This window comes from Saccostrea echinata, unplaced genomic scaffold, assembly GCF_033153115.1.
Source record: "Saccostrea echinata isolate AGI-Se365-2 ecotype Australia unplaced genomic scaffold, CSIRO_AGI_Sech_v1 ptg000014l, whole genome shotgun sequence".
Lineage (NCBI taxonomy): Eukaryota > Metazoa > Mollusca > Bivalvia > Ostreida > Ostreidae > Saccostrea > Saccostrea echinata.
The window spans coordinates 14,951,487-14,976,956 of record NW_026889763.1 but is presented as its reverse complement, the minus strand read 5'-3'; the positions used below and the strand labels follow the sequence as shown (position 1 = coordinate 14,976,956).

General features: G+C 34.7%; 2 protein-coding genes across 5 annotated transcripts; one reads left to right on the top strand and one right to left on the bottom strand.

The window, feature by feature from the left end:
- Positions 1–2,697: 2,697 nt before the first annotated feature.
- Positions 2,698–4,353, top strand: LOC133186521 (E3 ubiquitin-protein ligase Midline-1-like). Its single transcript, XM_061321755.1, has one exon. The coding sequence runs from the start codon at positions 2,698–2,700 to the stop codon at positions 4,351–4,353; it is 1,656 nt and encodes a 551-aa protein (XP_061177739.1).
- A 6,219-nt stretch (positions 4,354–10,572) lies between these two features.
- Positions 10,573–25,309, bottom strand: LOC133186800 (oxysterol-binding protein-related protein 11-like). Of its 4 annotated transcripts, none has more exons than XM_061322126.1 (21): positions 25,224–25,309; positions 24,225–24,355; positions 22,521–22,568; positions 20,852–20,933; positions 20,667–20,746; positions 20,201–20,428; positions 19,819–19,860; positions 19,051–19,131; positions 18,559–18,596; positions 18,349–18,381; positions 17,744–17,853; positions 16,697–16,830; positions 16,407–16,492; positions 16,165–16,246; positions 15,665–15,887; positions 14,746–14,856; positions 14,374–14,534; positions 14,068–14,184; positions 12,759–12,920; positions 12,530–12,595; positions 10,573–10,906 (listed from the first exon to the last, which is right to left on the bottom strand). In XM_061322126.1, exons 2-21 carry the CDS (start codon positions 24,321–24,323, stop codon positions 10,832–10,834), a joined length of 2,058 nt encoding a protein of 685 aa, XP_061178110.1. In that variant the 5' UTR covers positions 24,324–24,355; positions 25,224–25,309; the 3' UTR covers positions 10,573–10,831. The 4 variants fall into 4 exon arrangements, with proteins under 4 accessions (XP_061178110.1, XP_061178109.1, XP_061178111.1 ...); XM_061322125.1 differs by having other exon boundaries at positions 24,225–24,350; XM_061322127.1 differs by lacking the exon at positions 18,349–18,381 and having other exon boundaries at positions 24,225–24,350.
- Between the last annotated feature and the right edge of the window lie 161 nt (positions 25,310–25,470).

Here is a 25,470-nt window from a genome sequence, read left to right as displayed (position 1 = left end):
TTATCTCTTTTGAAAGTTTAATTTACAATAGATATAACTTTGACATTTCGATCTACTAAAATTTACACTTTGATGTATTTTTTATAGAAATATCTTGCCATAAATTTCATTGAAAATATTATGTTTCAAAAAGTATCAATAAAATTTTAATTTTAAATAAAAAGTATCTCATAAAAAGTACATAAAATCCTCATGTTCTTAATAAAAGATATCAAAAGATATTTTTCGTAAAATGAAGAAAAAAAAAGTCTGCAATACTGGATAATTCCTAATTTTTGTAATTTAATGAGAAATCCTAGATATATTGACGTTTTATCAAATAACAGTAGTTATTTTCATCCATATGTCGACTGGATATATCCAACTGAACTCAAAATAAAAACACTACAGAGTCTGCCATACATCTGTTTCTAATTTGGATATTTTACTGACTATAGACGATAATGGCCAACTAATAACTAAACGTACTGTATGACAAACGGGATGGCTTCAGTTTTTCCATCGACAATTTCCCTTATTATGTAGTAATATTCCACTATCACCTGAATATGGTGTTATGTCTCCATACTGATTCGATACGCAAGGCAAGAGCATGCTATGAATATGATCAACAAGCTACTGACAAATAAGTTGATGATACAAAGATTTCAACAACCCAGTTTAACATCAGCTGTTCGCAAATTCTTCGGTCGTTATAATGACCTTGTTTGTAAATACAGTCTACCGTTGGGTGGTATTTTGTCTGACATGTTTCATTTCCATCTGTTAGATCATTGCTTTTGTAATAAATGTGACTACGGACTACGGAGTACTCCTTCTACCTGAACAATAGGGCTCACGGTGTGTGTGACCAGTCAAAAGGGGATGCTTACTCCTCCTAGGCACCCGATCCCACCTTGGTGTTTCCAAGGGGTCCGTGTTTTTGCCTTGTTGACAATTCGTTTTGATTACTGGATTTAGATTGATTGATTGATTGTATGTTGTTTAACGTCCCATTGGAGAATTTTTCAATCATTTAGAGACGTCATTGTATGTCGGTGAAGGGCTTCAAATGTAGAGCTATACTCGGCACTCGGAGCCATTGAGCAGTGAGGGTTCTTTATCGTGCCAACACCTTCCGTGACATGGGACCTCGGTTTTTAAGGTCTCATCCGACTGACTTTCATTTCAAGTGCCGGGCAATTGGCGAAGGAACAGTCACTACCTATGTTTACGTCTTAGGTTTGACTCGGCGCGGCTAACGAGAATCGAACCCGGGCCTCCCAATCTCGAAGCGAAGCTACCGTGACCGATTACTGGATTTAGAAAATTGATCACTGTTCGTTTTCTTTCTTTATACCGTTCACGGTAGCTCAGTCGGTAGAGCGCTCGCTCCGTGATCGGGAGGTCGTGAGTTCGAATCTCAACCGCGACAGACCCAAGTCGATAAAATGGGTAGCAACTGTTCCTTCGCCATGCGCTCGGCACTTTGAAGTGAAAGTTGCGGGTCTTTCGGATGAGACCTTAAAAACCGAGGCCCCGTGTCACGGCAGGCGTTGGCACGATAAAGATCCCTCACTGCTCAATGGCCCTGAGTGCCGAGTAAAGGTCAAAATTTGAAGCCCTTCATCGGTATATGGTGACGTCTCTATATGAGTGAAAAATTCTCGAATGGGACGTAAAACAACATACAATCAATCAATCAATCGTTTTCTTTACCTTTTATATCACAGAAAATTGATTCCCAATAGTGATACCTTTAATAATTTGAATTACTATTGTTATCACTTTGAAAACTTTGCTTATTTTAACTATGACAACAATCTGCCTTTTAGTTGCTGAAGAAAAAAAAACTTTTTAGACGAAGCGTTTGACCCTAGTGGTCACCTAAGTGTCACAAGGCCACATTATGTGTTGTCTGTCATGTATTACCTATATGATTTACAAAATTCGAATTTACGCAGTATGAGGATGCTCACAGAAGTTGGACAATGTGTAGCTTGTATTTCTTGACAAAATACTAATTAGAAGATTTTTTTAAAAATCCTTTTTGGGTCCTTTTTGGTCCAGATTCAGACAGAAGACCATGATTTATACTCCATTAACATACACTTCAGAAGGATACTTACCTTTGAAAATATATTTTACCTGAAATTCTGTATTTAAAACTCCTTTTTGTACCCCTCCCAGCAGGACATGGTTTGATCAATTTTAACAAGTATGTTTGCTAAACAGGTATTAAAAAACACACATAATATCTATAATTTTGACCCAGTGGTTCTTCATCAGAATATTTTAAAATGACCAATCTCATTTTACCATTTTGGTATGATCTCCCTTTTCTAAAGGGCCCTTTATATTTATTGTTACAATCTCTTTTACTCAAGAGCTTGGTTGATTAAATTGCAAAGTATTTCTGGCGAATGTGAAATCATCATTGACAGATGATAAAATGACGATGGATGAAAATGGACTACAATGTGACAAACATTGCTTGAGTTTTGGTGATTTATCCACTCCTTAGGCTCCATAAAACTTATTACCCCTTTACGGATATACGGCAAACACTACAATTAGTAGAAATCTTTCAGATATGATTCTGAAAATATTTCATAGTTTATGTCCAATGATACATAAAAAATAAGTCACTTTGTCACTTATTAAGTTACCATTTGCATGTTATTTTTTCCACAGGTATGGACAGTATTTGATAATAACATGGCAAATACCACGACCCAAGGACAGGAGATCATAATCTGTGATTTTTGTGACAAAGCTGTCCAACAATTTTGTAACAGCTGCCAAGTAGATCTGTGTGAAGACTGCATCAACAAACATGTCACGAGCCTCAAATCCTTGACGCATGACATTGTTCCTTTTACAAAGCGTACAGTACAGCTTGTTTTCCCTCAGTGTACATTTCATTCCCACCAGAGATGTGAAGGACACTGTCAACAGTGTGATGTCCCCGTCTGCATCAAATGTCTCACTGGTCTACATAGAGGCCATGAGTCTGAGGATATGACAACCATCATTACCAGACTGAGAGAAAAAATAAAAAAAGAAACAGATGAAATTGAGGCAATTATTCCCAAAAATAGAGCAAAGGATGCAGAAGCTGAAAACAGAATTTCAAGATCTATGGCCCACTTTATACAACTAGAGAAACAAGTTAAAACTCAAAGAAAACAATGGCATATAGAGGTGGACAACATCTTTAACAGTCTTGAATCAGTGATCCAGTCCCTTAGAGACCATCATATTACAACTCTAAAATCATGCCAGTCCAAACTCAGAAGTCAGAATTCCAGTATGATCTTAACTGTTCGAAATAACAGAGAAATCCTGAAGTCAAACAAAGTATCTGATGTCAACAACTATAAATCCAAACTAATGGAATTTAAGAACATTCCACAAATACCTGATTTATCATTGCCTTCTCTTAAAACAAACACAGTCCAAGGGCGAGAATATAGTATAGAATTTGGAGAATGCAAGGCTTCACTGAATCAGACAACAGTATTCAGTCTGACAGATAAAGACTCCAATATGTTTGTTAAGGAATTATTAAAAGAAGTCAAAGTTATTGCAAACATTCCAACAAATATTGAAAACTTATGTAGGGTGGCCTGTGTAGGATCAGACAAAGCTTGGATTAGTGGAGAGAAAAAAATGATAACATGTGTTGACATACATGGAGCTGTGCAAAACACTGTCACCAGTACATGTAAGACATTTCCTGCTGACATAACAGTGACCAGACAGGGAGAACTGATATATAGCGATGCCCACAACAGAACTGTGAACATTGTCAGGGACAGGAAGATAAAGACACTGATCACTACACCAAAGGGCTGGCGTCCAAGAGAACTGTGTTGTACCAAGTCAGGAAATATCTTAGTTGGAATGTGTACTGTTGATAAGAATTATTATAAAATAACCTGTTATCAGGGACAGAGAGTGACACAGGAAATAGATAAAGATGAACATGGTCATCCAATCTATCAAGGAGGAGAGTATTTAGTGTATGTAGTGGAGAACAACAATGGAGACATAGTGGCCTCTGATCTAAATGCTGACAAGGTTGTAGTGGTGGACAGGACAGGAAAAGTTAGATTCAGATACAATGATAAACGTCCTGGGGGAAAGAAATCATTCTGTCCTAACCAATTAGTGACAGACTCCATGGGCCACATCATTGTGACTGATCCACTCAACGACTGTCTACACATCCTTGATCAGAATGGACAGTTCTTGAGATGTGTGGATAATTGTGGACTACATTTTCCTGTTGGATTGAGTTTGGACAGTGAGGGGAGGTTGTGGATATGGTTATACAATTCAGGGGAACTAAAAATCATCAAATACATATAATAAACATCAAATAATATGACCGTACTTGCATTTTGTGCATTGATATACTTTATTATATATAACTTCTTCTACCTTCTACTTTTTCTACCTTAAAAACAAGAAACCATATCTACGTATATCATTCCCTTTGGATTTCATAGATGGTCACCGAGTAATAATGGAAAACAGGGGTTTTTCACTGTGACATTATTACAAAAGCAGTTTTGTTATAAGCAAGATTTTATTAAATTTAAGTTTCTCTTTTATATTTTCTAACAATTTAGACAAAATTTCATTTAGTTTTTCAAGTGTTCATTTCCAAATGACCTTGAAGGGTGTATTAGACACTCCCTGTCATATAATAAAATAATGTCATTTAAAGCTTTAAATGTTTCTCTTTTACAAAGTCATGGTTATGACAACGCAGCTTTCTTAAGGCTTCCCGAAGTATTAAATTGCATTCATAACATATCATTACTTTTCCAGCCTCGGATTTGATTTCAATATGTAGGTTATGAACGTAAAGACAATTTGCACAAAGGGATCTCTCATCTACAAATCAACACATTTCTGCGATATCATATGAACCGGTTGATCACGAAGTGTTGCACATTTATGTCTATTTACATTTTGTCATAGAAATAAATTAACTTAATGTGTCCTAATGTACCTGAAAAGTGCTTGGAACGAGCTTTAGTATCATTAGTATACGAAATATTTCATGAGAATTTCAACTTGCAAACACATTTGAGGGTGAGGGTATTTTCTTCCTATCATGTCGCCCGCGTGGCGCAGTGGTTAGAGTCGAGGATTAAGGAGTTGATCCTTACGTCGCGGGTTAGAATCCCACTGTGGGACGTGGAGACCGGTACTTCGGATGAGACCGTATAAACCGAGGTCCCGTGTCGCAGTAGGTGCTGGCACGAAAAAGGTCCCTCACTGCTCAATGGCCCTAAGTGCCGAGTAAAGGTCAAAATTTGAAGCCCTTCACCGGTATATGGTGACGTCTCTATATGAGTGAAAAATTCTCGAATGGGACGTAAAACAACATACAATCAATCAATCAGCCTTCCCATCATCGTACTTTATATCAAAGCGAAGGAATTACACTGCCATTTCAAGCAAAGATCATTTTGAGACATTCTACTCTCGTGAATTTTCACAAAATATTTAGCTTAATCGCTATTACTCATTCTGTTATAATTAGTCTGTTATATACACACATACAAATTCTGAGAGAGTACTTCTACCCACTGTCCTGTAAACTTGAGCATTTCAAAGTCAAGTTTTTGCAATATTGTACTGAATACACTTATAAACAAAATAACTGTTTATTATTCAATAATGATTACACATTTTAGGGTTTAAAGTACAGTCAAGACATATATTTTACAAAATATACATTTCCAAATGTTTTCTTTGTGATAACTCTTTGAAAGATAAAAATGTTAATCTGAAATATGGAGATAACGAACAGTATTCAAGCTCAAGAAGTCCATTGAAACAATACAAATGGGGAGCAGAGCAAACACCCACTTCTAAAAACATAGAGATGTGTTCAGGTGCCATTGAGGAGTTAGCATCCCCTCTCGATCGGTCACAGGGTTAGGGTTCTCTGTACAGGATTAGCATTTTATCATCGAGGTGCATCATCAAATCGCTTTTTCGCAAGGGCATATACTTAATAGATCCTGACCATATTTTGAATATATAGAAAGAAAATATTTCTGATCTTGAAAACCTGCTACTTTCCCGAAATCGAGAGCGTACTTAACAAAGTCATAAAATAGTGGAAAAGGTCATACTTATTTCAATCTAAGCACAATTACCTGAAATTTTAAGCAATAGCACTTTCCAAAAACTACAAGACATGTACGTATACGTATATCAGTTTCAGAATTTGAATTTCTTCTAGCATACTAATAAGATCGAGCTGAAATCAGGAAACCTATATAGCATCCCGAAAATACAGTTGTTGTTCAGTACATCTTATATCTTATTTCATGGTCATCTTTGACAAATGTAAATATCAGAGATGAACTACATGTGTACTAAATGATAATCTAAAGGACATCCCCCTCCCCACTTTCAGGTGTCTATTATGTTAAATACAGCTCATTGTTAACTGTCGCTTAGGGAAATAAATGCATGAGTTTATTTTTTTTCCCCCAAAAGTGGGACGAGATGTGGAATTTTTTCCTGTATCGATTATACAGCTGTATATATATATATATATATATATATATATATATATATATATATATATATATATATATATATATATATATATATATATATATATATACATACATACATATATATATATATATATATATATATATATATATATATATATATATATATATATATATATATATATATATATATATATATATATATATATATATATATATATATATATATATATACATGTATGTCATAGAGCAGCAAAATTGTACGACAAAAATAACCAGTTTTACAGTATTTATCTGTATGTATTTAAAACCCACATTTTAATCAATTGATTGCGATATAGATCTGTAAAAACAGTAGAACTCATATCCATGCACAACTTTGATTTACCTAAACATCTCAAGGACATCTAGTTAGAGATCTGCTAGAATGGATCTTTTTTTGGGGAAATCCAACTTATACTCCAATGTTCACTCTCAAAGGATGAAAGTCCTCAGAAACACGCTTCAGTCTTTAAATGGTCTTTATTTTCCAGTGAGTCACGAAAGTGAATTCGATTTATTGTATCTATGCTGGGTTCTTTTACTTTAGGAAAGTCTTTACAAACAAGATACATGCAGGTTCCAGCAAATACTCTACCAATCCCTTATTTTTACTTCTCACAAAAATATTTACTGCTGTGAAAGAGAAGCTCAAGACGCACTATGTTTCAACTATTTACGAAATTGTGTTCATCATATAAATTATAGATTTTAAAATCTCTGATGAACTTTTATATTTATCTTATCTAATACATTTAAAATCACAAATTTTCCCCCGTCAGAAACACCACATCTTATTATTTTTCAACACTTTATATAGCCATTCCATACAATAAATTAAAGATAAGGTGTTTTGATATCATAGAATGGCTTCTTCAAGAAAAACGGAACTCGGGAATTTTCCTATTTTGTGACTAGTCATTATACAATTAATTTTGTAAAAACAGTCTGATTCTACAAACAAGTACTCTGTACTCTGAAGTAGATGTTAGAAATGTGCCTTATTTTCTTCACAAGATCTGTGTAGTCTTTGGAGACCATGTTTTCCAACAGTCTGTTGGAATTTCGATGGGCACTAATTGTGCTCCTTTATTAAACATGTTAAAAGACCAGTTTTTATAATCATGTGAATCAGACAGACTTTATTCAAATACTTCTCCATGAAAACAAGAAAAATCCTGCCACTGGCTTTAATTAACTCAACATTCAGATATATCGACGAGGTTTTATCAATTAACATTAATTACTTTCATTCATATGTTGAGTCGATATATCCCAGTGAACTCAAAATAAAAGACATCAAAGAGTCCACAACATATGTTTCATCTTTTGACTGCTTTACTGATCATTTGCTGATTATAAACGATAATGGCCAACTAAAAACTAAATACTGTATGACAAACGAGATGACTTCAATTCTCCATGAAAAGTGAAGACAACGAACAGTAATCACGTGAAGAGTCCAATAAAACAAAACAAACTGTGAGAAAACTTTTAAAACATCAGAGGTGGGATCAGATGCCATGAAGGAGTAAGCTTACCCTGTTGAGAGGCCACACCCACCGCGTGTCCTTTGTCACGATCGGGCAAAGGCAGAAATACGCAGTCAATTCAGTATGAAAACATAGGTAATCAAAGATTACGAAGTTCACTTCGGCGAATGTTATCTGTAAGTAAGACAAATCTCACATCATATTTTTTTTTCTAGTTAGTTACATCCCAAGATCAATATCCATGCAAGTTTGGTTTAAGTAGGACTTATAGTTACTTGGAAATGGACCTGCTCAAAAAACTTTTAACCTGTTTAATAATCAAGAAAATTTTGATCAGTTCAATCATACAAAGCAAGTCTGGAAGTTTTCATCCTTAGATGCACCATCTATGCAAGTTTAATCATAGCAGACCATAATATTATATATCTTCTCCAAAAACATTATACCTGGTCACTTCCCTGGAAAATGTAGGTCAGATTCAGAATCCAAATCAAGTCTGGAAGTGTCCATCCCTAGATACATAATCCAAGCTAATTTGGTTAAAATATGGCTAAATTCACTCATGTGGAAAATTTAGGTCAGATCCAGCATTCGAAGCAGATTTGTTAGTGTACATCCCTAGATGCATCATGCAAGTTTGGTAAAGGTAGAGTTTATAGTTACTTGGGAATGGACCTTCTCCAAAAACTTTAACCTGGTCACTCAGCTGGAAAATTTGGGTAAGATCCAGCAGCTGAAGCAAGTGTGGTAGTGTCCATCCCTAGATGCAACATCCATGCAAGTTTAGTCTAGGTAGGGCTTATAGGTACTTGGGAATTGATCTGCTCCTAAAACTTTAACCGGGACGCAGATTCTGGGGGTATAGCATAACTCATCTCGACTTCGTCGACCATAGTGAGAGAAGTTTGAAAGGCTAGGGTTGAAGTAGTAGCACTAATGAAAAGTAAACCAGGGGATTGGGAGATACGAGGTGCAGTAATCCTGAATAAGGGTGAGACACCGAGTACTCTTAGAACTTGGTTGTGCCCAGTGAACTCTACGTTAAGGACATACGCAACGTACCTTACCTACTGATAATTTTTCAAGATATTCTTAATTTAAGATTATAGCGCCATCAGATGTTCGTAGACAAAAAATCAGCATGCATTACCAGGGATTTTGTAAAGATATCAATTGATAAAAATTCTTGTATAATTCAAAGAAAAATATACAAAAATTACTAAACATATATTCTAGTGGTTTTGTCTATCCAAACTTCTTTCAGAGGAATTAAGTGTACAGCACCAAATATAGACATTAAAATGTTGCACTCAGTTCCTTCAAATATTGGAACTCTTCAACTCCAGGGAAAAAAAACAATAAAGTTCAAACAACCTTGCGTGTGTCCTTAACCAATAAATATATATATATATATATATAGCATATTAAAGCCTTCTTTGCACAATTCGAAAAGATATTAAAGTAAAATAATGTATATTTTTGCGATAGATCTTTAGAAAACCTTACACCGTGCTACATGTTAAGTATAAATTGACCATTTCGAATTGAACATGTATCAGTATTCACGTTAATCTAAAGAATAAAAATGTATTCAGTGAACAGCTAAGTAGGAAGAAAATTCATTTTTTAGTTTTTGTTTTTTTAGGGGAGAGCAATTGAACAAAAATTCATTGACAAGCAAAAAAAAGACACAAAAAAGATCAGTGACATTCTTTAGCTTTTTGTCCTATTGTATATGATATGATCGCATGTTTTAAGGACAACAGTCACCCTGTGCCTCCTTTCCCTCACCCAGTTCCTGGACATGGTGAAATATAAGTATATACTTGTGAAAATTTTGAATGAATAAATCATACCCTTAAACGTCAATTTATCTTATACATGTTTTTATGTTGTTTATAATCAAAAATTCAACATCTGGCTTAATTTTCAACAGGCTAGGGTCTGAATTCAATGCTGATGGTGTCGATATTCAACGTTGAAAAGACCCCTTGGCTAAGTTTTCAACCCGGGCCAAAATTCTGTACAAAATTAACTTCGAGTGATCAAGAACTTCTCGAGAATGAAGTTCAAGCCATCAAGATTTACATGTATGACCAATTTATCCCAATATGAAGGCCTGAACTCTGAACCCAGGGGGTCATGAATTTCAGTTCTTGGTAAAGGGCTCATTGCTTATTATAATTAGGCCAACAGTTTGACTGCTTGATGTCCAGGAGTAAAGAAGAAAATTTTGAAACTGGTTAGCCCATTCCAGAGAAGCTTAAAAGTGTTTAAAAGTTTATGACCGATGTACATTGCAGAGCTATTGACTCAAATGACCTAATAAAATATCCACAAGTTACATGTATGATTTTACAATTAGTCTTGGTATATGACTCACTCGTAATACTTTACAAGTGTGCTGATGGATCTCCATGTTCAAACATTATTTTAATCTGACACTCATTCCCCCCTTATTTTCTATAAACTTTCAAAGACTGTACAGTTTTCTCTTTATTTTTATGAATTTATAAAGCATACATGTACATGGTACAAGTAAGTACATAAATAATCAAAAATTCAAATTAAAACTTGTTCAGAACACATCACTGTGTATATTGCTAGAAGATGAACTTGAATAATGCTTCCTGAAAAAAAAGTTTATCACAATAAGTTTGATAGCACTTGAATATCACAGGCTTAAAGACAATACTCCCAGATCTCTGTATCATACACCCCCTCTTGTAGATTCTTCACATCCCCTCATCACGAATAGCTTGACACATCTCTCTATATTGTTCCCTTTGTGTCGCCCTTCTGTAATGGGGTATTAAACAACCATCCATCATCTTCTTTATGGAAGAACTGTAAAAAATGATTAATATTAACTGTGACAGTTATATTCTATATTGACCTGGATGTAAGAAACGGAAACGACTGAAAACAATGATTATGGACATATACATGCAACTGTACTATCAAAAATCTAAAAAAAATTTAAGAAATTTACTGTATATATATAAAGGCTAATGAATGCCAATTAAAACTTAAACTAGAAATATGTCCATAGGACATGAATGCCCCGCCAAGGGTATATTAGTAATGCAACATTTTAACACAAATTGAGAAAAGTGAGGTCAAGGTCAAAGGAAAGGTCAAGGTCAAAAAATATTGCTGCAGTTGAATAGCTTACATCAGTATGTATCAGCATATGACGTTTGATTCAGAAACTAATTTAAGAAAAGTGAGGTCAAGATCAAAGGAAAGGTCAAGATCAAAAAATGTTGATGTAGTTGAAAAGGTTACATCAGTATGTATTAGCATATGAAGTTTGATGAAAATATTATGAATGATTTCTTTAAAACTGAGCTAAACACTAATTTAAGAAAAGTGAGGTCAAGGTCAAAGGAAAGGTCAAGGTCAAAAAATATTGATGCAGTTGAATAGCTCTCATCAGTATGTATCAGCATATGAAGTTTGACACTAATTTAAGAAAAGTGAGGTCAAGGTCAAAGGAAAGGTCAAGGTCAAAAAATGTTGATGCAGTTGAAAAGGTTACATCAGTATGTATTAGCATATGAAGTTTGATGAAAATATTATGAATGGTTTCTTTAAAACTGAGCTAAACACTAATTTAAGAAAAGTGAGGTCAAGGTCAAAGGAAAGGTCAAGGTCAAAAAATATTGATGCAGTTGAATAGCTCTCATCAGTATGTATCAGCATATGAAGTTTGACACTAATTTAAGAAAAGTGAGGTCAAGGTCAAAGGAAAGCTCAAGGTCAAAAAATGTTGATGCAGTTGAATAGCTCTCATCAGTATGTATCAGCATATGAAGTTTGATAACACTATCTTGAATGGTATCTTTAAAACTGAGCTAAAAACTTATTTAAGAAAAGTGAGGTCAAGGTCAAAGGAAAGGTCAAGGTAAAAAATATTGATGCAGTTGAATAGCTCTCATCAGTATGTATCAGCATATGAAGTTTGTTAAAAATATCTTGAATGGTTTCATTAAAACAGAGCTAAACATTAATTTAAGAAAAGTGAGGTCAAGGTCAAAATAAAGGTCAAGGTCAAAAAAATGTTGATGCAATTGAATAGCTTACATCAGTATGTATCAACATATGAAGTTTGATTACACTATCTTGAATGGTATCTTTAAAACTGAGCTAAACACTAATTTAAGAAAAGTGAGGTCAAAGGAAAGGTCAAGGTCAAAAAATGTTGATGCAGTTGCATAGCCCTCATCAATATCTATCAGCATATGAAGTTTGATAAAAATATCTTGGATAGTTTCTTTGAAACTGAGCTTTGAACAGAGCTAAACGCAAAGTGTGACGGAAGGACAGACGGAAGGACGGAAGGACAGAAGGACGGAAGACGGACATGACAAACACTATATGCCCCGGCCATATTCATGGCGGGGCATAAAAATTGCTACACAGCATTAGCAACTGTTAACAAGAACTGATAATTTCAGTAACAGTAACCTTAGTGGGGAATGGCGTTCCTGTTTCTTTTCGATGTCTCTCTCCCTCTCTCTGTCTCTCCTCCAGCTGAAAATAAAATGGACAGTAATATTTAGTTATACTTAATATCTAATGTGAATACTCTGTACATAAAATCTTCATAATGACTTCATGAGAAGTATCTTAATATACTGTGCACTGTACACACATGGACAACAATTGATGCTCATTTGTTAAAACTGAATCTTACCACTCTCTTGTGCTCTGATGCTGTGTTGACATCATGCACTTTGAGTGCGTTTGTTACATGCTGCCAGAGACGACGAGATTCAAAGTCTCCTTGTAACTTCACCGGCCGAACTCGCTTCTTTCTGATAGGAATGTCCTTAACATCAATGGTTTTCTTTGAACCCTACAATCACAGAAATTAAAGAACATATTGTCAAGTACATAATTCACCTACAAGTATTTTTTCCATGTTAAACACTCTGATGTTCATGCATAGTTACAAAAGTACAAAATTGAATGCCCTCTGGAAATTCACTGTTTGACATTAAAAGATCAATAGAGTAAAACTAAATAAAGTCACTGGGTCCTGTGAAATTACTTTCAAATATCCATATTTCATTATATCCATTTAAGGAATTCATAAAATGTATAAAGCTGGGGATCCAAGAAAACTTTGCAGGGCTCTAATTGGCAACTAGTTTAGTCGCCATGGCGCCTAAAATTTTTCCATAAGTTGCCAAATTGGCAACCATTTTAAATTGACTTGGCGATCGTCGAATTCCAGAAATTTTCACATTTTTAAATAATTTTTTCTGAAAAAAGCGAAAAGAAATTTAAAAGAAGAGGAAATTATTTTTAGCAATGGGCATGTCATTTTTTCTTAGGCACATCATGGGTCCCTATACTCTATTTACTTTTAAAGTTGGTGCCCTAGAAAAATTGCCTGGCGACTAAAAATTTGCATTGGCGACTAAATTTTTTTGATAAGGCACCAGCTGGTGCCTAAATTTTAGAGGCCACTTAGAGGCCTGCTTTGCTATATCCATGAATTCGCAATATCAGTGTTCGTATCAAATGCTTTAACAGTACAAAAACATGTAGACTATTAATTATCCAGGTCCAATCAAGGGTTTATTCCATACACCCTGAGGCTGAAGGTCGAAGGGTGTATGGAATACAACCCGGGGCAAATCCCCGTACACCCTTGATTGGACCTGGATAACAAATTTATTTCCCATGTTACCAAATGAATTCTTTGTAAACAAGTCCAATCAACTGTGTTTCAAGCTATCGATAAGATTTACTACGTCCGACAATGCATCGTGACGTCATTTTATTTGCTTTTTATCATAAATTATGCATTGCGACATCACATTTTTTACCCCCCACTCAAGTCGGGTGTACGTAAATTTACACGAGACTTTGTAACCAATCAAAGCTCATGTTACAAGCTACATAGGAAATAAATATTGTTGTCCCCTACTTTGACATGCAAAGATCAAATACAAGTAAGACAAGAATTCAATTTTAGTTTTTGAATCCAGTCCTACATCTTTATATGTGAACTCCAGCTGACTGTTCCATTCTCCCTGGATGCGACAGATTATCTCCCCTGAGTTGTCCTTCACTTCTGCAGACACTCGGTGAAGTTTTCCTCCATAAAATGGCTGCAAAGTCACAAACATATACAGCATCTTACATATATATCTTACATTGTAAATTTGTCAAAGCACCTCATAAGTCTTTCGTATAAAGCTAAGGAAATTTTTTTAAAAAATGTTATTATACAGTATGACCGGGATAATTTAAAAACAAATACTGTATAATATTAAAAGTGTGTTTCACTTAAAGGTTACCTTGGTGTGAAAAGTGACAGCTGCTGAGTATCCAGTTTTGGCACAAGAGATAGAAATTTTGTCTCCCATTTCTGCCCAGGGGACAGTCAGGATTGAGCGGGCGTAGGCACTAGGCATCCCAAAAACGTACTCCTCGCCATGCTGTAGTAATCTTAGACTTACTGAAATACATGGTCACGTCAGCAATAAGCAATAGATGGACAGTTCAAAGGTCACTCAAAAAAGGCTGCAATGATGTTAAATCTTCACTATAATATTTTTTTAATATCAAAAAAAAAAAAAAACGTTGAGGGTGGGTTTTTATAGATGGTTTCTATTTAAATATGTTCAGATACTGGGTACAATTTGTGGATATTAACACTATATACATACCTTTCCCTATCAGATTAACTCCGATAGACATGCCGTAAAACCTGGATTTGGTGTAAATGGAAGCATTCATACACATTTGTTTTTCGGGACACTCAAAGTAAAAGGCAGAGACTGAAATGAAAAAAAACCCCTCATATATACATGTATCACTTTTCAAATTTTACAAGATTACATTTGTTTCTGTTGCAGATATTTAGACAAGATGAGATTAATTTGACATCATTTATAAACAAGTACATTCCAAATGTATAGATAAGGAACTATAAACTGACTACTTTCTGGAATTTATGGTAATGCTACCATATATTGCAGGAGGTAGAGGTTTGGATTATATCTGGTGCTATCAAACCATACATCAATCAATGTCCATGACTGACAGAGATCTGTGAGCCCTTTTCACAAAAAAACTTACAACTAAGATAAAAATTTGACAACTCTGATATATTTTAATAAAGATATTTATTTTTTCCTAAAATATGACTGACTATGTTATCTAATGTAATAAAAATAGTCAGATTTTTTGTGACCTACTACAACTTAAATACAAGTACTTGTTAGAAAATGGGAAATTTTTTTGTCTTAGTCATAAGATTTTTTGTGAAAAGGGCTACTGACTTATTGCGAGATTGATAGAAATCTAATGCAATCTGATGGACTTATTGCAAGATTGACAGAAATCTAATGCAATCTGATGGACTTATTGCAAGATTGACAGAAATCTAATGCAATCTGATGGACATATTGCAAGATTGACAGAAATTTAAAAGACTTACTGGGAGACTGACCTAAATCTAATAGACTTATTAGGACTGAAATCTAATAGACTTACTTGGACACTGAAACAAATCTAACAGACTTACTGGGAAATTGATAGGAATCTAACTGACTTACTGGATGTTCTGAAATCTAGCAGACTTACTAGGAGGATGATGGGACACCTGTTCAGCACAGTAGACCAGCTTTAAGTCCCCATCAGTACCATTAGGCTGTGACCCATCTATTCCATTTGACCCTGTGACCCCATCAACAGAGCTCTCCAGTTGACTATTGTTTGATATGTTCTGTGATTTCTTAGGAATCTTCCAGGAACAATGGAATGTCTCCCCAATGATTGGGTTGTAGGGCTTCTTAGCAACAGATCCCTATGACAGAAGTATGAAATGATGACTTTTAATAACATAATCCAATCAAATGTGGGGTATAACAAAATGACTTTTCTATATCAATTTGTAAAACCATAACAGATTTCATCCAAATTAAAAGTATATCATGCATGCACACATATACCTGGTAGTGTTGTATTCTTTCCTCATATAATAATTGTATTTAGTGGTATTTTTCAAAAAAATATAAACTTGAAACATTTATGATTTACATGTAAGTTAACGAATTTTTATGTATTGCGTATCAGTGTTTCACCTGTCTGGCAGCGTGAAATGAGGTCAGGTACCACTCTATCACAGCCAGCATTCTGGACTCGGGGTCAGGGAGATCAGGTATTCTGTAGAGTAACATAAACAATACGTGTAGAATATAAGTCATAGGAAATATATCTTAATGTCTTACCAAAATAAGTCCACGTCAAATTGGTGAGTTCTGACAGAGATATGATGATTACAATCCAAGGAGAAAATATATTGATAAATGTAAAAGCATCTTACTTTAAGAACATGTCTGGGTGGGCCATGCAGTCTGCAAACATTTCCAGAAGAGAACGCCTCTCCAGAATAAAGGTTGGAAGCACCACCTGAAAGTGAACAAATCCAGTCAAAACAAACACATACAAAAAGATCTACCATAGTGTACTTGAAAAGTGAGAAGACATCATCATATTTTTGTTAAGTCCATCCCCAGTTTAAGTTGTGATAACAGATGTAGAATGATTTGTTTTGTTAAGTCATAGTTTTGTTAAGTCAAAGTTTTGTTAAGTCATACTTTTGTTATGTCATACTTTTGTTAAGTCCATGCCCAGTTTAAGTTGTGATAACAGATGTAAGATGATTGTTTTGTGTTCCTCCACCCCTGATAGATCCTCGTCTGTGTAACCTTTCTCATCTTCTTCCTCATCTTCATGATTAATCGGTCCTGTAAGAAAGGTAAGGAAAATATCAAAGTCATATTCTTTTAATTAGGAATAAAACAAGAGAGCCGTGAACTTAATTGCTCACCTTAGACACAAAGCAAATTTTCTTCATCAAATTCCCTTATTGTCCTTTTGTCTTCTCTAGTGCTTTGATTTATTTATAAAGCCTGAGAGCCCTAACTTATCCCAACTTATTCCAAATGCCAATAACATGAACAAACATAAATTTACACTACATGATTAGATGCTTGCACTGTTGCAAATAGGTTTGACAATAGGTAGTCTTGTTGATCTTAAAAGAAAATCATTAAACTATTTCTTTTAATATGTTTATATGTAAAATTTTAGCCTCTTCTGTGCCTAAGTACTGATTTTCTCCATAAATATCTCTACTTAAGTTTTGAACCCCCTTTTGTGGCCATATTCTCACCAAGGGTGGGGCATAGCTTAGAAAATTTAGATCTTCATTTAAAAAGGAATCTTTCACATAAGCTCTAGTTTCTGGCTCAATGGTTAAGAAAAAATTCTTAAAAGATCCCACCGATTTTTACTATTTCTCAATTACTTTCCTTTCTAATTTTCACTTGAATTTGCATCTCCAAAGATACTCTCTGAGTAGTTTGTCTGAAACTGACCCAATAATTTTGAAAAAAAAAAAATGAAAAAGTGAAAAGTTAACCAGCATGAGACATTGACAGAAAAATAGCAAAACCTCACCTGAGTGACTAAAGTGACTTAAAAACTCATTCCAAAATTAGTTGAATGTTACTGTAAACTATAACAATATTTATTCTAATTATTGATTTCAGAAATATTATTTTTTGATTCAACAAAATTCAATATATAATTAATTTTGAATATAATGTAGGTTTGAAACTTTTTTTTCCAGATTTTGAGACATTCCCTAGCTCTGACCTTCGGGTTTCTCCTCGGGGAAGATGATTGGTCCTGGGGCAGATGTGACCGAGGAGAAACTCCCATTCCTCTCCTCTATGCTACTTGATATTGAGATATGTCTTTGACTGCTATAGGGATGAAGAAATAAATGGTTAAGTCAAGTCATTCCATCATAAATAGGACCTTGCTCAAAAGTCTGCAAAAAAAAGCTTTTATTCTTCACTTGGTGATTAAATTAAAACAATGATCATTTATATCCTTAATCTGCACCTTAAAACATCTCTAATTTACATGTCAGAGAGATGTTAGTGCCAGAAAAAGAGACAAGTACTTAGCATAAAAATTAATGATTCAAGTCTCCTTTTACATATGCAGGGAAGTGCACGCCTGTTTTAACATTAAAAACTTGCTACGTTTGTATAATTCTGTTAACTTTTCAATGGCATAAATGAAAGCAAATGAAATGCATGTAAATGATTTCCAAAGACAGCTTTATAAAGCATTGCAAAATAGCTATAGAAATATTAATGATGTTATTTATTTCATGTTTACTGGCCAAACCAAAGATACTTGATAAAAGCATATGAAAGAATAAAGTGATATCTTTTTCATTTGATACCAACTGCCTGCATGTCCGTCTAGTTGGTATACGACTTCTATAGTAATAGAAAATGGTGGCATATTATGTGACAACATATAAACAGGGATTTTATAAAACCTAATAAATTTAGTAAAGAAATGATATTCAAACAAAATCAATGTGAAAGTATCATTGCTCAACATAGACTATAAGAACTAATAAAAAAAAAAAAGCAGGATCACGACACACTAACCTTGTAAACGATTCATGCCAATCATATGGGGCTCCGCCCTAAAATGTATCAAAAAAAATAACGTCTTCACTCTGACGAAAACATAACTCAAATATGAACAAAAACAAAAGATCATAACTGATTCTGCAGGTAGGGGTAGTTATGTATTGGTATGACCTTGTAAATATACAATGTACATGTTGTACTTATTTTATTCAAAGCCAGGTTTGTGGCCTTTTTTAAGCTGGGGCAGGTAAACCTAACTTTAAACATCATGAATGTAAGGACAGAGAGCGAGCGAGGAATAAAGTGTAACAAACAACTGCCCAAAAGATTCAGGCATGATATGAATATGTTCAGATATTATTAACAGGAGGGAGATTAAGGTAGAAAACAAAATAATAATAGAGGACTTTGCTAAGCTAGAGCTAAAACAGAGTAAGATGGGGAGACATTCTCATGTGTGAGATGGACAGGAAGTGGGCGGTGCCAGCAATTGATAAACAAATTTACCTGTTGATGTTGAAGCATCTGAAGACAATGCCCAAGGCTATTGAGGGTTGCAGCTGAAGTTGCTTTTAATAGGAGCAGGTCCTGGAAAGAAAAAGATTTTAAATAAACCACAATAAAATCAATTAATACATCTTACCACCAATAGTTTATTATGGATCATATACAAGACATGTATTTCAAATGCTACGTTAACAAAGAAAGTAAGGGAATCAGAGTTTGACAGCAATCAGAAACTGGGATATTTTGCCGACATATATCACTAAGTCTTAAATAAACATTCTATGTTTGGTAGGTACTTCTTAAAGGCTCTGCTTTCATATGATTTGTATACACAGTGACCTGCTCTAGTACTTACTTTATCCAGACCTCCTATGGGTTCTGCTGTCATATGATTTGTTTCCACTAAGTACTTACTTTATCCAGACCTCCTATGGGTTCTGCTGTCATATGATTTGTTTCCACTAAGTACTTACTTTATCCAGACCTCCTATGGGTTCTGCTGTCATATGATTTGTTTCCACTAAGTACTTACTTTATCCAGACCTCCTATGGGTTCTGCTGTCATATGATTTGTTTCCACTAAGTACTTACTTTATCCAGACCTCCTATGGGTTCTGCTGTCATATGATTTGTTTCCACTAAGTACTTACTTTATCCAGACCTCCTATGGGTTCTGCTGTCATATGATTTGTTTCCACTAAGTACTTACTTTATCCAGACCTCCTATGGGTTCTGCTGTCATATGATTTGTTTCCACTAAGTACTTACTTTATCCAGACCACCTATGGGCTCTGCTGTCACAGAAAGACTCTGAAATAAATAAAAACAAGCTGAGACTAAGGACCCCACACAACTCTCAGTACAGGCTGGTACAGTGTGCTAGAAAGCAGGTGTGTCAGAATAAGACAAAAGTCATTGTATCCATAATAAATATTTAAATTATATACAGTCAAACCTCGTTATCTTGAACTCGATGGGACCAAGAAAAAACTTCAAGATATCAGAGGATTCGAGATATCTAGGGTAAAATACTTAAAGAATAATTGGTTGGGACTTCTAAATCACTTCGTCATATCCATGGTATTTGAGATATCAGAGTTTGAGATACCGAAGTACAACTGTACTCTGCTTTACTTAAAAAGCATCTTACATCAATTTTTTCCCTGAGATGAACAGCATAGTCGTTGGCTTCAGAAATGTACTCCTTGACCTCTCGGAATGGGTCCAGTGTGTGTGGGCGGGGGGCAGGGGCTTTATGTGCCCTCTGTTGGAGGTCCTGTGACGCCGTGTCTGGCCTCCTCCTGGTCGACCCCGTTTCTGTGATGGTCTTTAAGAGCGAGGAAGACCGAGACTCACGACGAAGAGCTTGCTGTCCACCCTAATAAACACAAACAAAATTTGTAAATTTTTCCATTGAACAAACTTCTTTGCTGTTTTTTTAAGTCACTTATTTTTCCTAACCCTGGACTTTGAATTATATACAATGTGTATAAGGCACAAATTTCACATCTGTTCAGCCTGTGCAAAATATACCACAATTTTCTACTGACCAGAAACATGTTGAATTCATTTTTTTCCTGTCGTCATTTAATTAATACGAGCCATGTGTAACTTACACTTGTCATGTGATTTGTGTGGTATTCCGCGGTGGTTCGAAGTTTGTCTATCCACAGTTGTCTCTCCTTGGTGCTGCCAGCTGTAAACGGATAAAAAAAATCATTTTGAAATTTTCTAGAAATTATGGAAATTCATTGAAACATGCTATAACTAGTATGTTATAAAACAAAGGTCAGACACCAACCTTTAAGTCTGTAAATTTCGCCGTTAGCAGCACTGACCGAGAAAGTCTGTGAATCTTCATCTGATGGGGAAATTACAGCCCCCTAAAACATACAAGGTCTCAATTATCTCCGAACTCAAAAAAGTATACACTCATCTGACAGGGAAATCATGGGCCCCCGAAAACAGACATGGTCTACATGATCCTTAAACTCACAAAAAGTGTAATATAAGTACTCATCTGGTACTTATGAACAAATTCACAATATGAAGACTTTAGCTAAGTCCATAGTTATTTACTACTGCTTTGATGTTTACTTACTGAAATGCCATATATTTTTAACACCATCTCTCTAAAGAACTTCACAGAACTTAGAAATCTTTTTGCTTTATACAAGATTTCTCCCTTTTAGCACAGTTTACACTATAATGTAAGTAGCCTTTTCTTTCTGATTTTATTGTACTCAGTGATACAAAACTGTTTCAGTATCTTATATATGTAGTTAATACTGTATACATCATTATAATGGTGTTCTTCAATAAGAAAAAATAGTAATAAAATATGAAAAAATTCCATATAATTTATTTTTTTTTTACATGTCTTAAATTATTATTTATTTACATGTCTTATTAATTATTTACATGTATTTACATGTCCAATGATGGAATTACATCATCAGCATCTGAGACACAGAATATGTCAAGTTTCACACAGAACTACAATAAATGAATTACACTAGTCTTGTAATTTGATCTGAATTTCAGCTTTTAGTCACATGTAATAACATACAACAGAATCTCTAATCCTACAGGGATTGATTGACCCTTTTTAGTAAGGGGTCCTCTACCTTTTCAATTGGAAATTTTAAATCAAAAAAGTAACAAAACTTGGAACACGTGGAAATGTTTTTGTCTTATATTATGTTCAACTGTTGATAAGGAGTTAGATTTAAGGCTTATTCCCTATTCAAATCTTTATGAATCTATATAATCTCAAAATTCAAGTTTTTTAAATATAAAAAACACTGAAAAATTTGGTGTGCTTGTCATTTGGGAATTTTTACACAAATTTTGGGGAAAAAAGAATCAATTTTCAATTTGAATCCTTTTATTATGCCTGGATACAAGGGTAATTAAGCCCTGACCTATTATGATTATTAATACATTATCAGTAAGTATACACAGGATGTCAACACTCAGAAAAAAGCTAAGTACTCCAACACAACTAAATAATGTATGTATTGTTTCCCTAACCTTTAGCTCTTTGTGAAATAATACCTCCACAAAATGTGAATATTCATTTTATATTGTAATTGAAGAGTACAATGACTTGAAAACTTCAAGAACACGCATAACTACAAGATGAAAACATTAATACCGTAGGACAATACCAAAGATAAACTTTTCTTAAAGACATTAGCCTACCGCGAGAATAACAATTTAAGACATTACCACTAGATAGACAAATTAAAGACATTACCTCCAGATAAACAATTAAAGACATTACCACAAGATGGACAATTAAAGACATTACCACAAGATGGACAATTAAAGACATTACCGCAAGATGGACAATTAAAGACATTACCACAAGATGGACAAGACATTACCGCAAGATGGACAACTAAAGACATTACCACAAGATGGACAACTAAAGACATTACCGTGAGATGAACAATTTAAGACATTACCGCAAGATGGACACATCCTCTGGGTCTCTGTTTCTTGTGCTCCTCTTTCTAGAAAAGGGAAAGAAATATGAATTTACTAAAGATTTAAATCTGTCAATCCTAATAATACTGGACAGTGTATGTCTACTGTTGACCTGTCATGTGATCAATAAAGGATTATAAATCATAAATAATGTATCTTAGTCGTGATTATAAATGTCCATGATACAGTATCAGTAAAGATGTAATTGGGTTAAGTTCAACACCCATCCATTTAATGCATTATGGTTTTTAAGTGCACTTTTCATGTGTCTAAAGCACATACAGTAAAGACACCTTTGAATGAAATTATTTCCTTTTTATGTGTATCATTTTCTCTTCTTTTTTCCTTGTTAGGATATGATCTTTATAAAGTCAGTCTTGCATTAGCAGTTAATAGACGTTTTGAAATTGTTTTGAAAAATCATTTAAAGTTCAGAAAAACCAAGCCAATACCATTGGGTGACTTAAGTTTAACTGTCTTAAGTATTTTAGGTTGGGATGAAAATTATAATTTTCACAAATATAAAATTTTATTGCAAAATTATACACATCTTCATAATTTTATGAAGAATCTACTTATAATTTATGATTTTAGGTTTTTAACATTTTTTCTTTCTTTTTTGACAGGGGCTCTTTTCCCACAGAGCCATAATTCTCGGAATCACAATCCTTGGAAATTAATCCATAGGGAAAATATTACACAGATTTCTTGTATTCTAAGAAAAATGAAGTAATTTTTTAAATTATTGAAATAAACTTTGACAACTTTCGGCAGAAAATTTGTGACCGCCGCATATTGTGTGCATTTATAAATCTTATATGGAAAAAAGTATGTCTACAGCAAGTCCTCGCTGACACAAACATGAAGCATAATCCTTAAGTTATCTAAACTTTACCTTCTCTTCATAAAAGTAGCTACAGAGGGCAATAACATCAAGAAAGCTAAACATTAACATCAAATCTGCATGCTCTGGCACAAAAATCTGATGTAATTAAATATCAGCACCCTCGGGTTTTAGCTGAAACATTTACAACCAAACTTTCCTAAGGGTTCCTCTATCAGGAATTGCTCTTTTTTTTTGAGAAAATGTTGAGCAATTCTGCATTCCTTGTCCTTTTCTAGCTATTCATTTCAAAATATTTCAGTAACCTGGATCTATGATGAACAACTCACCTCAAAATACTCCAGCATTCTGGACTCTGCATCCATGACAAACCAGCGGTACTGCCAGCCTTTCACTATATGATGAACAAATCACCTCAAAATACTCCAGCATTCCAGACTCTGCATCCATTACAAACCAGCGGTACTGCCAGCCTTTCACTACATGATGAACAACTCACCTCAAAACACTCCAGGATTCCGTACTCTGCATCCATTACAAACCAGCAGTACTGCCAGCCTTTCACTACATGATGAACAACTCTCCTCAAAATACTCCAGCATTCCGGACTCTGCATCCATTACAAACCAGCGGTACTGCCAGCCTTTCACTACATGATGAACAACTCACCTCAAAATACTCCAGCATTCCGGACTCTGCATCCATGACAAACCAGCGGTACTGCCAGCCTTTCACTATATGATGAACAACTCACCTCAAAATACTCCAGCATTCCGGACTCTGCATCCATTACAATCAGCGGTACTGCCAGCCTTTCACTACATGATGAACAACTCACCTCAAAATACTCCAGCATTCCAGAGTCTGCATCCATGACAAACCAGCGGTACTGCCAGCCTTTCACTACATTGGTGTACTTGTTCAGCTGTCCCTCCATTGTTTACAAGGACAAACAGATGTTTGACTATGCTAAAATAAACGAAAAAATCAATTAAAATAGACCTACAGAAACTTGATCATACTACAGTAAAACATCAATTAACAACCTCTTAGCTTCTCTCAGTATATATATAGATATATATAGATATTCACTATATGGAATCCTTGACTGAACAACTACAGTTGGTGATTATCATTTCTGTAAAGTTTCATTAAGATTGCCCGAGCCATCTCCAGGAAAATTGGTGTGGATCCAGGATTTTGCATTAGATGGGGTGCTTTTAGATGACAAGGGGTCTGGGTACTGCAGTAGTCCCCAGCAGTCAAGGACAGTGTCTGGTGGTGGTGGTGGGGTGGGGGGAGCAAATCCCCCATAACCTCCTGAGAATTGGCAATCTCTTATTGCCAATTAAGAGAACCTTATTTAACATATGAATGACTGTTATTTGTCTTAATTACATCTGTAAAATCTATGACTGTAAAATGATATCTGAAATTTAGCAATAGTATTTTGCATGTGCTAAATCTGACTTAAACGCTAAGAAATATGTACAAATTTTCAAAGATAAACAAGTTCCTTTTTCTATATAAACTGTGCGACATTCAGTAGCAGAATTGGGGGTAAATACAGAAAAAAGAAGTAAAGCAAAGCAATACACTGACACACACACATAAGGTATTCCGGTGTTTGCAGTAACATGATGATGTACATGAACTTGATTTTATCTAAGATGCTGATAAAAACTACATAAAACGCACCAGAATGTCTGATACATACGTGACAAAATTAAGACTTTAATCATGTTTATGTAAGACTACATGTTTTGGTCACTGATACATTTTTCAGTCATTTCATCTGTAACAATACCTACACAATGAAAAAAGTAAACAACCTTACCTCAGTAGTGGTAATTAAGAGTCTAAGACTTCATTTAGAACTTTTAACTTGTTCACTCCCACCTGTCCACTGCCGATATTCTTGGTGACTTCCGCTTTAGAAAGAATATCGAACCCGATCTTTAATCTGACCGTCACGCTCATGCTTTACGGATATCTGCGATTTTTTAAAAATACAGGACCAAAGGTCAATAAGAAGTGGGCCATACTGTATATCTATGTACAACAAGAAAAAAATATATTATTTC